Genomic DNA, 18,342 nt, shown 5'->3' with positions numbered 1-18,342 from the left:
AAACAAAACAATCAACAAATTGATGAAATCCAACAATTCCAATCGGCCCGGTATATTGCTCCGCCTGAAACTATGTGGAGAATATATGGCTTCATTGTTAATGAAATGTACCCAACAGTATATAACTTAGATTTACATCTTCAGGATCAATACCAAGTAACTTTTCAAGCAAATGAAGACTTAATCAATGTTCTCAAATCTGATTGGCCTGCAAAATCGATGTTAACAGATTTTTTTGCATTAAACTGTGTGGATGAGAATGCCAGGACGTTGTTGTACAAAGAATTTTTAGAATTTTATGTTTGGAGCCAACAATACAAAGAATGGACATGTCGGAGAAAGAAAACTATTATAGGTCGAATTATTATTGCAAATCCATTTGAATGTGAGAGGTATTATCTACAGATATTGCTAAATCGTGTAAGAGGACCTTTATCATTTGAAGATCTTAAGACAGTTGATGGTGTTGTAGCTCCAACATTTCGTGAGGTAGCAACTATGCATGGTTTGCTACAGAGAGACAACGACTTAAAAGATTGTTTACAAGAAGCATCTCTATATTAAATGCCGTCTAGTTTGAGACATCTATTTGCAACTATATTGGTTTATTGTAATCCAACCAATCCGAGAGAGCTTTGGGAACGTTTTGAGCAAGATATGTCAGTTAATTTTAAGTCAATTGAAGATTCTATGTTCAATGTAAAAATGCAAGTTTTGTGCTCAATCTCTTTTACACCTGAATCAATAGAGAAAGACATTAATTCATTCCATCTTCTTGATGACAACATTTGTTTCAATGAAAACCAATTCGATTTTAGGGAAATCGATGATGAATTGACTATTGAAATTTCAGAAAAAGATATTACTGCATCAAAATCCTTTAATAGTGAACAACGACATGTCTATAATTCAGTTTTGGCAAAGGTTTTTTCAAATAGAGCTACTCCATTCTTTGTTGATGGCCCTGGTGGGACAGGAAAGACATTCCTGTACAAGACACTTCTCACCGCAGTAAGATCAAGAAAGTTAGTGGCACTTGCAACTGTTTCATCTGGTGTTGCTGCATTTATCCTTCTTGAAGGTCGAACAGCGCTTTAAAGATTCCTTGGATACTGATGAAAATAACACGTGTTGTATCAATAAACAAAGTGTTATTGCAAAGCTACTACGTGTAGCAAAGTTAATTATATGGGGTGAGGCCCTTATGTCAAGAAAACAACATATCGAAGCATTAGATAAAATATTACGAGACATTAATGATTCAGAGTTAACATTCGGTGGAAAAGTTATAGTTTTTTGTGGAGATTTTCGCCAGGTTTTACCTATGGTTTGCAAAGGAACAAGACAAGAACAGATCGATGCCAGTTTGGTTTCTACCTATTTGTGGCCTACATTGATTAAGTTTCATTTGACTGAAAATATGTGAGTAAGATTGGATTCTGTTTTTTCAGAAGGTGTTAGAATTAGGCAACATAATACCACCAATCACAGTTGATGAAACTATAAAAATTCCTGATGGCATGCTTGTACCTTATGAAGCTGACTGCACTTCTTTGGATCATTCAATAGACGTTTTCCATAATATTCATGAATATTCAATAAATATTTCAGCTATAATGAATCGGGTCATATTAACACCAAAGAGCAGTTATGTTGATGAAATAAATGCATTACTAATTCATAGGTTTCCTGCTAAGCTTAGGCAATATTATAGTTTTGATGAAGCATTATATGCATCTGAACAATCAGTCATGGAAGATTTTTTAAATACTCTAATCCCAAATGGACTTCCTCCACTGAAGATATACTGTCTCATCATTCTGCTTATAAACATTAATCATTCAGAAGGACTATGCAACGGAACACACCTAATTTATCGGACTTTTGATCGAAATGTCATTGATACAGAAATCACAGTTGGACACCATAGCGAAAAAGAGTCTTTATTCCAATGATCCCATTCTAATCAAATATTGATGAAAATAGTGGTTTCTCATTCAAACGAACCCAATTTCCTATCAGATTAAGCTTTATAATGACTATAAATGAGTCACAAGGGCAAACATTAGATTTTGTTGGGATATATTTACCTTAACCTATTTTCTCACATGATCAATTATATGTGGCTTTATCAAGGGCTAAAACTACATCTACAGTAAGGGTTTTAAAATGGCCTGTGTCACTGAACGATCAACAAAAAAGCTGCACAAAAAATGTTGTGTATACGGAATTATTAAGATTAGTATGTTCAGATTAATGTTATATAAGTAATGATTCAATTGTGTAATTTGAGTTTAACTACTTAAACAAAATTACACATTTAATAGATATGTGTTGGACTATATTATATTCTGAACTAATGTTTTTATCATCTAATTTATGCAAGCATGTAATTATTATACTCTACTTAACTATCATTACTCCTAAATATTTGCTAGATTTCACATTTTTTCCCATGCCTTAAATTATTGATCAAAATCAACTTTTTTATGAAATATATACTATTTTTTTAAAATAATTATTTCGCCAAATTAGGCAAACGTGCTTTGCACGTTGTTCCGACCTAGTAAAAGTAATAAGAGGAATTAAAAGCTAAATGAACTTATTTACTTATAAAAAATGAAAAGCTAAAGGAAATAGAAGGTTATATGAAAATAGAGAATATAATGATAGACAAAATTGAAGAGCTAAGGAGCAAAAGATCTAAAAAGGAAAGAAAAATGTTCTATTCATAAAAGAATAAATATATATATTTTTATCATCTTTATTAATATCAGTTTATTTGCTTTTTGGTATTCTCTTCATACCTATCATGTCAAAATAAAATGGACAAGATATTTAAACTCACGAACTGGTGCGGTTTGATATTGTACATCACATGATTTTCTTTTTAAGTTTATTTTTAAACTATATCTATACGGAAGCCGCTACACCACATACAGAATACAGATTAGCTAGTGTGTGTGTGTTTTTTTTTTTTTAAGATTATAATGCAAAATTTAGGAGCAAACAAACAAAAGTCTTTCATACCAACATGGGCAAAGGCAAACTGCAATGTGCAGGTTCGTTGGGTAGAGCGGATCTCAACAAAAGTCTTTCTTCCTTTGACGATTTTGATCATCCTCCCACCCATAGGTTGCTCGACCTTGACCTCAACCTTCCTTTGTTAGAGGTTTGTTGATTTCGCCAAATTTTCTTGGTCGCGGGCGAAGATTTGAGTTTTTCGGTCATTTAGCTTCAATGTTGGCATTTGTTTATGTTTCTCTCAATTTTTCTCAGCAATCAAACAAACAAAAGTTTGCATATAAATGTTTTTCAAAACCGTGTAGTACACTGTTTCTCTCATATTTCTCAGCAACCAAACAAAAGTCTAGAAATAGTTTCTCAAACTTTCTTGGTCTCCGGCGAAGATCCGAGTTTTCCTATCTTTTAGCTGTGTTGGCATTTGTTTTTGTTTCTCTAAGTTTTTCTTAGCAACCAAACAAACAAAAGGCTGCATAGAAGTGTTTTTCAAAACTGTGTAGTACATTATTTCTCTCATATTTCTCAACAACTAAACAAAAGTCTAGAAATCAAACTTTCTTGGTCTTCGGCGAAGATCTGAGTTTTCTGATAGTTTAGCTTCAGTGTTGGCATTTGTTTCTGTTTCTCTAAGTTTTTCTCAGCGCAACCAAATAAATAAAAGGCTGCATAGAAGTATTTCTCAAAACCTTGTAGTACATTGTTTCTCTCAGTTTTTCTCAACAACCAAATAAAAGTCTAGAAACAATTGGACTTAAGTTTTACCTTGCAATAACTATTTAGGATCTTACACTGAGAGAAAGAGTTGGGTTTTACCGTCAACATATAAATTATCGATCAAGTCAGAGAAGGGACGATGAAGGGCGGGTGGGTTTTTGTTTGAAATCGAACCGTGATATGGAAAAAATTACGCCGGTGTTTGGTGTAGAAAATAAAACCGGCCCCCATTTAGAAAAAATTTCTTATTTTTATGAGGTCGTTTTGAAGATGTTGCACTTCTCAACATCTAATAGAATGTGTGATGCTACAATTACGTACAGAAGTGCACGAGAATGGCAGGGAACATGCAAAATCTTTTGGACCATGCTAGTGTACCACCCAGTTTTACGGTTGGGCGTGCTCTTAGTGCAATCGATTTTTTTTCAAATATTAAAAAAAATACACCAATCACTAGTGATAATTTTTTAAACATTTTAGAAAAAAATATATATACTATGAATCAAACCTTGGGACAACTTCAAGGGCAAACTAGTATTTTCCAAATTTTTTTTTTTATTGTTGGTTGTGTAATTTCCATAAGTAATGCTAAATACAATTATGTGTTGTATAAGAGCCATATTTCTTTTGAAAAAGAGTAAGATCCATCAGTAAAAAATTAATTTTTTATATAGATTCCATATTTATTCACTATGACTGTAAATATCATTTCTCAATTTCTATTTACCTCCATTCGTGCTTCTATCACTATGGCTAATAGAATATAACTAGTCAAAAGGATAGGGCTTATCGGGCTGTGTGGTCCCAACCAACCAATTAAAATGGTTAAATCCCAAATTGGTGAGTGGTGTTGAAAGAAAGATAGATAGAAATAGATTCTTTAGGCCCAACTAATAGAGACCAGTCAGATGTAGAAATGGCTTAACCAAGAAGACTAATTGGACCTCCAAAAAGAGGGGCAACTAATGGGCCAGAAGACCAAATCCTAGTTGGGCCTTTGAGTAAGAAAGAAATTTAGCTAGTAATCAGCCCAAATAAGAGCCAAGATTTTTGTCATGTCAGCAACATGCATGGAAGAAAAGAAAAGTTAAAACTATGTGCCAAGGACATGATCAAGCAACGAATTAGGGAGCATTTTGTTATTGAGAGAATATTTGATTTTATCACGAGTCATAAGAAAAAGAGAAAAAATCTAATGCTATAATTACTAGATGAATTTTATATATCAACTACTATTCAGTTCACATCACACACCTCTAGTTTTTTTTCATAAGTGTGGAAGAGTTTTTCATAGAGTGTGGGTAGTGAATAGTGTCTGATAGGGTGAAAACCGACGCTTTCAACATGATTTTGGCCAAAACCGAGACCCCACCGATGTCTACCATGAGAGCTCAACACCAGCCGAAACCAGTCGATTGGGAAGAGAAAATCGATATTATTGGTCTCGACACGGCACAGGTTCTTCTGTTTGCCGTCGGCATCTTTGTGACGGAGGAGGAACGTCGCGTTCAGTTTGGTTTAAGATTGTAGAGGTAATAGACTGTACGTGAGGAAGAATAAGAAGAGGGGGGTTTATTAAACCTAACTTAAAAAAAGGGCGCCGTTCTATATGTTTTTTTTTTTAACTTTCACTTGGCAAAACGACGCATTTTCATGAGTAAAACGACGCTGTTTTATATACATATATTCAAAAAGAATAAGTAAATAGAAAGAATCGGTCGGTTCAACCGATATTGGTTTTCCCTTAAATCCTCTCGCCCGTCGACTGGTTCCTTGTCGGTTCCAGCCATTTTCGTGCTCCAACGGTCAATCTGATTAGTTCTCGACTGGTCTGATTGGTTCCTGTACATCCCTAGTGGCTGATGAGAAGAATTTTTCTAATTACTAATGATAAAATAAATATTTTAAGAAAGAATAATATTATATATAAGTTTAGAATGTTCAAACTTGGTGTAGTTCTTTTAAAAATAATGGACTTCACCATGAAAAAATGATTTTTACTACCATAGCTGTGCGTCATATGACATTTAGGGACGGAGCTATGATTCTTTTCATTTAATTGAAGGGGACCATAAGATGAATATATAAGAGAACATACAACTATTTATTGTGACGAGTCAGGCCTCCTTGATTGTTGTTGGTCATTTTAGTTATGTAAACGGGCTTTGAATCATAGAAAGTAAATGATTTTTTGAGTTAAATTTAGGGACTAGAACTAGTTTTAGTTAGAGCTGAGATTACATTTAGGCTTGGGATTGTTTTCTTATGCGTAGTAACACTGAACATAATGTCTTTGTATTATGTATAAATATAGTTTAAAGTGATAAATGAAATAGCCAAAAAAGAGAGCTATTCCTTTAGGTCGTGTATTATCTTATGGACTATGTACTATAAATATCGAATTTGGAAACATGATAGAATATTATGATGCAAAAGATTAAAACTTTAATTAATATTCAATAGTTCTAAGGGCTTGTTTGGGGTTGCGTTAGGAGTTTTAAAAAATATTTAAATAGTTTTAAAAGCCCTTTAATGAAAAAATCAGATTATTTGGGTGTTACATATTAAAGTACTTATTAATCTCAAATATGCTAAAAAGTACGTTTGAGTTAAAAAATATTTTGATACTTTTCTTCAAACGTGTTTTTTTGAATAACACGTAATGCAATTTAAATTTTAAAAAGATTGTCAATAAGCAAAAACTCTCATACGATATTTAGATAATCACAATTTTCTAACCTTTAAGGATATGTATATAATCTTTAAAAAATCAAATGATCGTCATTTATAATTCAGAAAATACTTTTTAACTTTGTTTCCCAATGAATATAATATGTTTTAAAGTATTTTAAACATATAGTTACCAGATAGAAAATAACTTTTTAATAATAAAATTTATTATTTAAGCTATAAGTTATATGTCGTCAAACTATAAGCTATATTTCACATCACAATCCCAAACATGCACTAAAACTGCTAAATGATGGTTAAGCTTATGACAAAGTTTTTATTTGAATTTCTAAAATGTTTTTTTTATATAATCATTTATACATATGGATTAAGAATATTCTATTCCCAAGATCAGTGACATGACAAACGAGTTTGACTTGAAAAAATACTATTATACTTCTTAATTTATAACACTCACTTTATTTCATGATATGGCACAACATTGTGGTGCTATTTGACTTATTAAAAAAATTAAAAAACACAAAAATAAAAGGGTAGAGGGATCTAGAGTTTTAGTTTTCATATTTTTATGTTTTCGAGTGTCATTTTATTTTGAATATATATTTTAAAAAGATTTTAATCCTTTTAAAAAGTCACGCCACGTCAATAGACAAAATGAATTGTATAAATTAGGAGATATTATAACAATATAACATTACTCTTTAGCTTACATTCTGTTAAGATTTTACTGGATATATATTCTGAAAAAATAAATAGATAAGATTGCTTTTAAGTGAAAAAATAAATTGATTTTTTCATCAATCTTTTTTATCATATCCACGACGTATGGAGTGAATTTTTAAGCAACTCCCAGGGCAAACGTACAATTCACACTATAAAAAAATTATTTATTTGCAATAAGTTAATTTTAACGAAATAATTATTTATAATTAAAATTGATTATAAATAATTTTTTAATTATAATAAATTAATCATAAAAATTTATTTTTCTTGTAATAAGAGCAAAATTCTTTAGGAATTAAAGTAGGCATTGATGGGCAACGAAAGTTGGTTGAAATCGGTCTTTATTAATTAATGGTTGGCAAAGAGTCCATTAATAGAATTGATGCCTGATGGGTCCAAATGATCAAGTCTTAATTATTACTCGATCGGTAGATATTCTCAGAGGGCTCGCATTCCTTTCAGTCCCTTAATTAAAACCCCTTAATTATATATATATATATATATATATATATATATATATATTCCTATTTGGGGTTGCTGGCCCGGTTTACGAGGCATCGTTTGTTCACTACTCCTGCAATTAAAACCCACCAGCTCTCAGGATAATGTTCAAAATTTTCATTGAATTTTTCAGATTTTTTTTAGTTTTTATTAAATCTGTGAACAAGTGGACAGATTGGGAGAAGCGTAGAAAACCCACCAGCCCCTAAAAAATAATATAAATATAACAAAATAAAATTTAAGTGTAATTATATTTCACAATAATGAATGTCATGAAAGGAATGATTAATGATATTTGTAGACTAAGGACGTGTAAGTTCCATGCATGTTTTTTTTTTTTAAAAATATGGGACTCGTATAAAAAAAATGAGTGTTTTAATGGTCTAGCTCACTTTTTTTACGAGTTATTCTATTCTCAAGTTGACGTGTGGAGCATACTATTTAGATTACTTAAATGAAAAAAATTTGATTTGTAAGATTCAAATTTTAAAATTTATATATCAAATCAAAGAGAAAAACTCACAACCGGACGGGTGTAATACCCAATTTCACACCGGCCAATAAGATCGCACCACGTATGAGATTTATTTCTCTTCCAATATCACATATCTCACAGAATAACTTAATTTCCTTTCCCTCTCCTCTCTCTCCTCCCGAATCCCTACAACTTCATTTCCCTCTCTCATCCTGAATTCCTACTCTTCCACTTCCCTCCCTTTCTTGTTCTTCCGATTTGAAGGATCCTGAGATTCAAAGTTATTGTTCTCCCATCCCGATTCCAAGGATCCTGATTCGAATGTGAGCTGATTCAAAGTTCACATATATCATTTTTACGAGGTGCTGTTTACGTGATGCAATCATGGGTCTAATTCAAGCTACCCAAAGAAACCTTGGGAAAGATACTTCCTTGTGTGATCAAGGAGGAGGGATACCTCATCTCCGCTATGTAGATCAGCATCTGAGGCAACAAAGGGCTCTTCAGCAGTTTGGTGTAATGCGACATGCTTGGAGGCCTCAAAGGGGGCTTCCTGATAGCTCCATTTCAATTCTCCATGCTTGGCTCTTTGAGCACTTCCTTCATCCATATGTCCCTCAACATTAATTTCCCAAATTAATTTCTATCCTATACTTGTTATTTTATTGAAAAGTTTTAATTTATTAGCTCTCATTTTATTTCATCAGTTACATTAAGGAATCTGAAAAAATTATGCTCACAAAGGAAACGGGCTTGACCAAAAATTAGGCAAGATGATTCTAAAAATGGTTTCTTAATATGCATTGTTGGTATTGAAATTTAAACGTCATGTGGCATCTTCATTAGATGAGATGATCTGCTTTTTGGGAGCTTCTAGCTTCGCGTTTTGAGAGATCTTCAAGTTGTAAAATTGTGATTTGCTGCATGTTGTTCTATTCTCAATATAACTAAAATTTGCACGTGGCATCTATTTAATGACAATCAACATTAGGCACCTGACCAGCTCCATGTGCCACTCCAAATCAAATTATGATGTGTAAACATTTTACTAAATGTGTTTTACGCACCGATTTAAGAATATAATTATTAAAAAATGCTTCTTGTCCTGATAATGGGTCTTGATCTCTTTTTATTTTTTTTTACTTAATAACTAAGTAGGTATTTTTAAATGATGTTGTGATTTTTAAAAAAATAAAAATGTTTAAAGAGATTAAAAAATGCATAAAAAAAAAAAATGAAATCACCTTATCGGTGGGCAGTGTCAGGACCCACTACTCTCGGTGGCCCCAGCACTCATGCCCATAAATTTTCTTCTTTTAAAATGTGTGAACAGGCCTGCACACTCCAATTAGTTTGTACTTTGTATAAACCATGCATTCTCTGTGTATTCTCTACACCAGTTGATTTTAATTAAGTTGATGATTAGTAGCTCGTAATCCAATTAGTGATACCAAAGCAAGAAGACATAGGCACAAGTTATACAACAAAAAAGGATCACATGGATGGATGTTGAAAGTCATAAAATGCCTAAGTGCATGTATCTTAGATAACAGCAATTAATTATTTTAAGTCGATCGGACAATTAATCAAACTCAAGAGAATTTGCATGGTTTCAGAAATGGAACTAAGTAGTACGTACGTACGTACGTACTCGATGTCATATATATATAGTATGATTCAATTATATATATTTGAAAGAACTAAGTACTTTAACCTTACCCAAACTCAATTAAAGTACACCGACCAAACCCTTTAGCACGTTAGGTACCAGCCCTAATGATCGATCGAGGTTGGCTTATCAACCACAAACCAACCACAGAACTGATGATTAATGCACGTGAATGGATGCAGTAGTACTACTGGCTCGATCGGAAGGGTATGCCAATATGATCAAGTTATAAGCATGCATGTGTAGAGGATTCACTACAACAGAATGTGTGTTTTGTGACAGAGAAAACTGTCACAAAAAAATGGCAAACCGTCACTAAACATATTTGGTGACGGTTTGAAACCGTCACCATGACCGTCACCTAAAGTGCGTCACAGAAAACATTTGGTGACGGTTTACTGTTCAACCGTCACAAAAAATATTTTTAGTGATGGTTGGAAGTGTTCCGTTCGGTACAACGTTCGAACGTTCCTTTTTTTTGTGACGGTTATGAACTGTCACAGAAAATCACGTTCGGACGTTATACCCGACCGATTGGCGTTCGAATGAGAGAAGTTGACGTTCGTTGGATATCGTGTTCGAACGTATCATATTTACGTTCGAATGTTAATGCGTCCGAACGTTAATTACAATAATCGTTCGAATATTTGTTCGAACGTAAACGTAAATGTTCAAACATAGCGCGTTTAATGTTCGGACGTTATTTCGAATGTAAACGAAGGAGCGTCCGAATGCAAGTTCTTTGTTCGAACGTTAGTCGCTTTACCGTTCGAACGGTTTGTTCGTTTTAGCGTGAGTACGTTCGAACGTATAGTTTAACGTTCGAACGATTCAATTGTATTTACGTTCGAACGTTTGTTACAGTGTGAACCAACGTTCGAACGATTTTTATTTACATTCAAACGTACAGATCAGAAATACTAATTTCATAAAATTTAAAAACATAATACCAATTGTATCATATTACATACCCAATTAACAAGTAACAATGTCTTATAAAAGCACAAAATTAGATATTAAAACTAGTTAGAAATATTGATAAAATTTATTTCTTCTTTTTCCCTAGCCCACGGGGATTCTATTGCAACGACATAACACGCTCCATTTGCACCATCATCTCCCGTTGCACTTGCTCTTGCACTTCACTGCGTATTCTTTCCTCCTGGTCTCTCTGTTGGTCCTGCAAACGCGTCTCTAAATGAGACTGTCGTTCTAAGAGAGACTCTAACTCTTGTTGTCTCGACCTCATATACTCATTCTCACGCCGTGCAGCTTCTTAATCTGCAGTAAGATTATTAATTTGTGAAGCCGATGAGGTTGAGGAGGATGAACATTTATGCTTGATAGATCGTCCCAAACTTCTTGCCATACTAGACTGCAGCCAGAGCACTTGCGTGAATATGTCTATGTCACTAGGAGAGGATTCCTCAGAAGCCGACTGCATCTCCAATATTTTGCTCTGCAATTTAAAAGGTAATGATCGTAAATAATTAGTAACGTATTAAAAGAAATAGAAATAAGAAATAAACTATTAAAATACTATATAAATAATTTATTTAACAAAATTAACACTGCTTACATAATTATCTGCAGCGACAGAATCCATTCACTCACTATGCTCATTAGTGTGAGCAGCAGCATAGACATGAATGAGGGAAAAGTTTTCAAGATCATCACGTTTCTAACAAAGCGACAATATTAGCAATTTTAAAAAGATAATATTAGTACTTATCAGAAATAATATCAGGAAAATAAATGAATTTTATAATTTTTTAATTACCATTTTTTCAGCAAGACGGTGGAATGACCTTGAACCGGCACGATGGTGGACAGTCAGAACGGATCTATTCTGTGCATTTGTAGAACTCAAGTGCTACAAAATATATTAAAAATGTTAATTGTAATATGTATACATATAATATATAAAACGAATACGAATGTAAATAATTAAAAAATATAAATGTAAAATACCTGATAATCTGGAGATGCGAAAAGATCGCAACACTTTCTTCAATCATCTAACTTCATCTGCTGAAAAGGAGAGTGCGCAGCCTCTTCCAACGTCTCAAACTTTTTGAAGTGGTCATGACATCGTCCTTTGTGACGTCGGAATAGTGTAGCTATCAATTCATTCACGGTTCTCAAATCCTCGCTACGGCCAAAGTCGAGGTCGAATTCATCCTAATAAGGGAATCAGGTAAAAAATATAATATATTAATCTAGGTGAAAAAAATGTACTGAAAAGTAAACTCACCAGCACACGACTTCGAATGTGTTCCTTAATCTCATTCGGAACATCTCGCCATGAGCGTATATAAAATGGAGCATAAGCTCGAACTACTGTGCCAATATAGGAGGAAAGCGCTGCTGCACTATCATCCACTCCTCCAGTGGAATTATCAAGAATTGTGATCTTCAGTTTACCATGTCTTCTATTTTTTTCAAGAGAGATTCCACGTGTATAGCCACGACCGCGACGTGCAGATGCATCAACAGGACATGCTTGTTTCTCCTCGTTCTCCTTCCAGAACAATACACAATCATTCTTGCATGCATGTATGGACTTGTACTCAAATCCTAATCCCTTTCTCAACTGCTTCGCTTCATAAAAGTTCTTAGGCAATGCAGACCCTTCGGGAAGCACTTCGTTAAATAAGTCCAATACCATGTTTATTGCTTTCGTCGACATCCCACACAATAATTTAATGTGAAGCAACCGCACAATAAACGACATTTTGAAATGTTTTGTACAACCTGGGTAAAGCTCGCGCTTTGCATCTTCCCACAGTAAAGGGAAATTTTCACAATCAGTCCCTGATCCACCAGTTGAGGCATTGTCGTTAACCTCATCCATAAACATCCCAGCTCCAATGTCACCCAACATCTCCTCCATCTCATCATGCTCATAATCATCATCCATGTGCCGCAAATAATTGTGATGATCGACCAATACATCTGCTGACTCTTCATACGGCTCACCATGCAGTACCCATCGCGTATACCCCGATCCATACCGTTCACAAATATATGACGCTCTACTTCATCCAATCCTATCGCACACAAATTTTTACACCCTCGACATGGACACTTAATGTAACCACGACTATCAGCAGAAGCCCGTGCAAAATCAATGAAAGTTCTTACTCCACATGCATAGGGTACGTAATCCTTTCCAAGTCTATCGTCCAGACGCATCCAATTTTTGTCCATTTCTAAAAACATCTATATATTAATAACACGTACATTGAAAATTCACATGCATGTCATGCTCCAATTCTTATTACTTTTTTGATAAGGTAGTTGGTCCTATCTCATTCGAGATTATATTCTCCATATTGCACAAATCTCGTCACTCTACTAATTTCTACGTTAGTAGAAATTTTGGCAGCACCTCCCCATAATTCTCCAAGTATACATGTTCAAATATCGGGATTGTGACCCTACAAACAGTATACCCGAAAAACAGTAGAAGAAGACACCGAAACTTCATATTAAACGTGGAAAGTAGCGAGTAACAAAAATGTGCAATACAGATAATATAATCTCAAACTGTCCACACTGGACAATTCAGGAATCAGTGGACACATAAATGTACACTGATTCCCAAACGGGTCTAAGGGTATTTATGCAATGTCACACGCATCTAGTAAAAAATCATACAACAATATCTCCATATTGTTAAACTAAAAAGGGATGGAAGATTATGTGACCCTACGTTTCGTGTCTTGTACACAACGAGGGAGAATGATCTTGAAGAAATGTTTAAATTTTAGTCTAATTACTTAAATGTCACAAACTGTCCGACCTTGACAACTCTCAATGCCGAAGAGACTATGACAGTCAAGCAATTAGACTAAAATTTAGAGATTATAATTGTTATATATAATTTTAAAGGTTATTATATAATTTTAATTATTATCATTCCACAATTATAATCTTAATTGTTATACTTAATTGAGTGAGTTATTTACTTATATAGACAATAACTATATAATTTTTATATAAGAATCTATTTGATCCTTATTTCCTTTCTCCTTAGTTTATAATAAATAAGTATATTTACATATTCAAACTCTACTTATTTAGTAGTTTCAAGACTTTTTTATTGAAGAGTATTTTAAAGGTTATATTATAATTATAATTATTATCATTCTTAAAATATAATTTTAATTGTTATACTTAAATTGTAAAAGAAGTATAATATAATTTTAAATATTATAATTCTTAAAGAGTTAGTTTTATTTGTTATTACTTAATTTCAAATATTATTATAAATATTTAATTATCATTCTTAAATTTCAATGGTTATACAATAATTTTAATTATTATAATTCTTAAAGAGTTACTTTTATTTGTTATTACTTAATTTGAAATATTATTATCACAATTTTTCAAATCCATATCACAATATATTCACAATATTTACAAACTATACAAATAATAATCACAATATTTCAATTGTAAGCATAAAATAACATGCCACATGTATTAATAAAGCTTAAGGACAATATATTTGTAACAATGTAAACATATTCAAACGTCATTCACAAATAATAATTTAAATATTTCAAGTCCATATCACAACATATTCATAATAACTCACAATATATTCACAAAATAACATGCCACATGTATTAACATATTTCTAAAGTTGAGTAAGCAATAAACATGTATTAACAAAGCCTAATGAAAATATATTTCTAATAATAAATACAATATTTCAAATTCATATCACAACATATTTACAATAACTCACAAACTATTTACAAACTATACAAACAATAATCACAATATTTCAAGAGTAAGCATAAAATCACAACAACATATTGATAAAGTTTAGAAATATACCTAGCACTCACAATATCCTCTTACAAATCAAAATCTTCCAACTTCCCAAAACAAGCAATCCTTAAAAAAAATACAACACTAACTTATTAGAAATATTCTATAACAAAACACATTGTATAAATATCATAAAATTCAAATAAAGACAAGAAATAAAAATTTTTTCTTACCAAAACTCAACTCTCTCTAACTCTCTAACTCAACTCTCTCTCACTCTAACACCCCCTCTCTCTCTCTCTCTCTGTTGCGCGCACGGGAGAAGAAGAAATGATTCGCTTCCTCCCGTGTGCATACTGATTAAGTTCTAAAATTATTAGTTTAAACGTTCGAACGTTTAAGTTGTACGTCCGAACGTTATATTCTAAAATTATTCCCGCCCATAACGTTCGGACGTTTACAGTACACGTTCGAACGTACCCTTCTTATTTATAACATAAAATCTAGCGGGAAAGTTCCAGCACTTTCTTCATATATGTTCGAATGTATCACAATTTTTCGTTCGAACGTTCGTAAATTTACAGATAAACGTTCGAACATTTAACTTAAACGTCCGAACGTACATTTCATCAAAGTGTTACCATATTTGAGCGGGAAATTTCCCGCACTAATTTAACTAACGTTCGAACGTTAACATATTTGGTGTTCGGATATACATAATTTTCTGGTGATTTTCATCAAATAACGTTCGAACGTATAGTATAAACGTCCGAACGTCTGAATAATCGCACAGATACCTTAATCGAGCGGGAAATTTCCCGCTCTTAGTTTAACGTTCGAACGTTAACTTGAAACGTTCGAACGTACGATTCCTACTATATTAACTTATAATATAATATATATACTACATTTTATATATATATTTATAACTATATACTACATTGTATAGTATGATAGCATAATACTTTAAATGAGAATATAAATGTAACTAATATATAAACTATACCATATATATAAATCAATAATATATATTAAATTGTTACTTATTAAATTCTTTATTATATACTAACTTATACTATAATATGTATACTACATTTTATATATCTATAACTATATACTACATTGTATAGTATGATAGCATAATACTTTAAATGAGAACATAAATGTAACTAATATATAAACTATACCATATATATAAATCAATAATATATATAAATTGTTACTTATTAAATTCTTTATTATATACTAACTTATACTATAATATGTATACTATATTTTATATATCTATAACTATATACTACATTGTATAGTATGATAGCATAATACTTTAAATGAGAACATAAATGTATATAATATATAAATTATACCATATATATAAATCAATAATATATATTAAATTTTTACTTATTAAATTCTTTATTATATACTAACTTATAGTATAATATATATACTACATTTTATATATCTATAACTATATACTACATTGTATAGTATGATAGCATAATATTTTAAATGAGAACATAAATGTATATAATATATAAATTATACCATATATATAAATCAATAATATATATTAAATTGTTACTTATTAAATTCTTTATTATATACTAACTTATAATATAATATATATACTACATTTTATATATATATTTATAACTATATACTACATTGTATAGTATGATAACATAATACTTTAAATGAGAACATAAATGTATATAATATATAAATTATACTATATATATAAATCAATAATATATATTAAATTGTTACTTATTAAATTCTTTATTATATACTAACTTATAGTATAATATATATACTACATTTTATATATCTATAACTATATACTACATTGTATAGTATGATAGCATAATACTTTAAATGAGAACATAAATGTATATAATATATAAATTATACCATATATATAAATCAATAATATATATTAAATTGTTACTTATTAAATTCTTTATTATATACTAACTTATACTATAATATATATACTACATTTTATATATCTATAACTATATACTACTTATTAAATTATCAATAAACACCATAAGCTCATAAACTATTCACAAAATTCACAAACAATAATCACAATTATTTCAAGAGTAAGCATAAAATCACAACAACATGTATAAACATATTGCTAAACTTTAGAAATATAACAAGCACTCACAAAAAAACCAATAATCTAATTGTCAATAATATTATATAACATCCTAATATATAACATAAACATTTATAATATAATATTAAATTTAAAAACGTTCGAACGTAATAATAAATACGTTCGAACGTTCTGTGTATATAAGGCCAAAACCGAACGTCGAAACGACATTTCCAATATGTATCATCGTCTACTCCGTTGCACGCCGCCACGCCTCCTTCACCGCCGCCGTTAACTCCGCCACAACCGTCACTAAAGGTAGGCATTCATCTTTTATTCAAGTAACATGTATTTTATTGAGATTTGGATTGAGATTTGGATTGAGTTTTGTTTAAAACCGGATAAGTGGTTGCCGGATTTTCAACTTCATTTTCCGGCCACCACGGCTAGTCATTGGCTGAATAGTCACCGTAGAAATGTTTCTTGAAGTGTATACTTCATTTCCACGGTGACATTTCGGTATTTAGAACCGTGTAGAGAAATTTTTGAGATTTCAATAATGGCTGAGTCGACTCAGCCATTCTGCGTCGAAACATTCGAACGTTTCACCAAGACGTTCGAACGTACGACGTTTAAATTACAGAGCCATTACGGCTTCCACGTTCGAACGTTTAATTATAACATCCGAACGTACTGATTTTCTACATTATTCATGCTTCGACGTTCGGACATTCATATTTATGTTCACACGTAAAACAAATACCTTCGAACGTATTTGTTTTAACGTCTGAACGTACGTCAGCCAATATTTATTTACTGCTTATGTTCGAACGTACATTGTTACATTCGAACGTATTTGTTTTACGTTCGAATGTAAATATATTGACATTATTTTACGTGCGAACGTATAAATAAACGTCCGAACGTTTTATCTTTAACGTTCGAACGTTAAAGATAAAACGTTTGAACGTTACGGCAGAGCATCTTAAAATTAATACAAAAAAATGCATATTGTAAATAATTTTTTTTTCCTTTTCTATTTTCAAGATATGTTCTTCCACTGCATACTAGGAAACGAGGAAGGGAAGGAGCCACGTCAAACACTGCCCGTATCGGAGCTCGTACTGTTATGGTAGAGCGAGAGGTCTTAATTAATGAGTTCGACGAACTCTGTTGGCAGCAGACGAACCTGAGAGATGTTTTCCTCAGTAGAGGCTGGGGAAATATCTGCACATTGAGGGGGAAGGTATACCCCTCAATGGTTCAAGAATTCTATATGGGGATGTGTGACATGCCTCAGGATGCATCCTCTCACACCGTGACTATACGCGGTGTTTCCATTGAGGTATTAGCAGATGTTATCGGCGAGCACCTTGGGATTCGTCGAGGAGTGGAGACATTTGCACACTCGACACCCCGTGAGGATGTAGGCACTTCTACATCATCTACTGGCCGGGGATGTGAGCCAGCATCAGCCAGAGATGCAGGCCAGTCAGAGGCTGAGGATACTGGCGTCGAGGTTCGGGATGATGACCGAGACGAGGATTTCTACATCCTCACCGGGAGGGATCGCATGCAGATCGAGCGGAAGAACGCCTTCAACCAGAATCATCTGTTGCATTTCTTCCGCATGTTGCACCTTATTGTTGCAACAAA

The 18,342-nt window shown here is 32.3% G+C and overlaps 1 protein-coding gene across 1 annotated transcript; it reads left to right on the top strand.

Annotated features, from left to right (window-relative positions):
• Positions 1-564: 564 nt before the first annotated feature.
• LOC121236623 lies at positions 565-1,098 on the top strand. The gene has a single exon (XM_041133065.1). It carries the CDS (start codon positions 565-567, stop codon positions 1,096-1,098), a length of 534 nt encoding a protein of 177 aa, XP_040988999.1.
• Positions 1,099-18,342: the final 17,244 nt, after the last annotated feature.

Source organism: Juglans microcarpa x Juglans regia, chromosome 6S, assembly GCF_004785595.1.
Source record: "Juglans microcarpa x Juglans regia isolate MS1-56 chromosome 6S, Jm3101_v1.0, whole genome shotgun sequence".
Lineage (NCBI taxonomy): Eukaryota > Viridiplantae > Streptophyta > Magnoliopsida > Fagales > Juglandaceae > Juglans > Juglans microcarpa x Juglans regia.
This window is presented reverse-complemented; position numbering and strand designations above follow the sequence as displayed.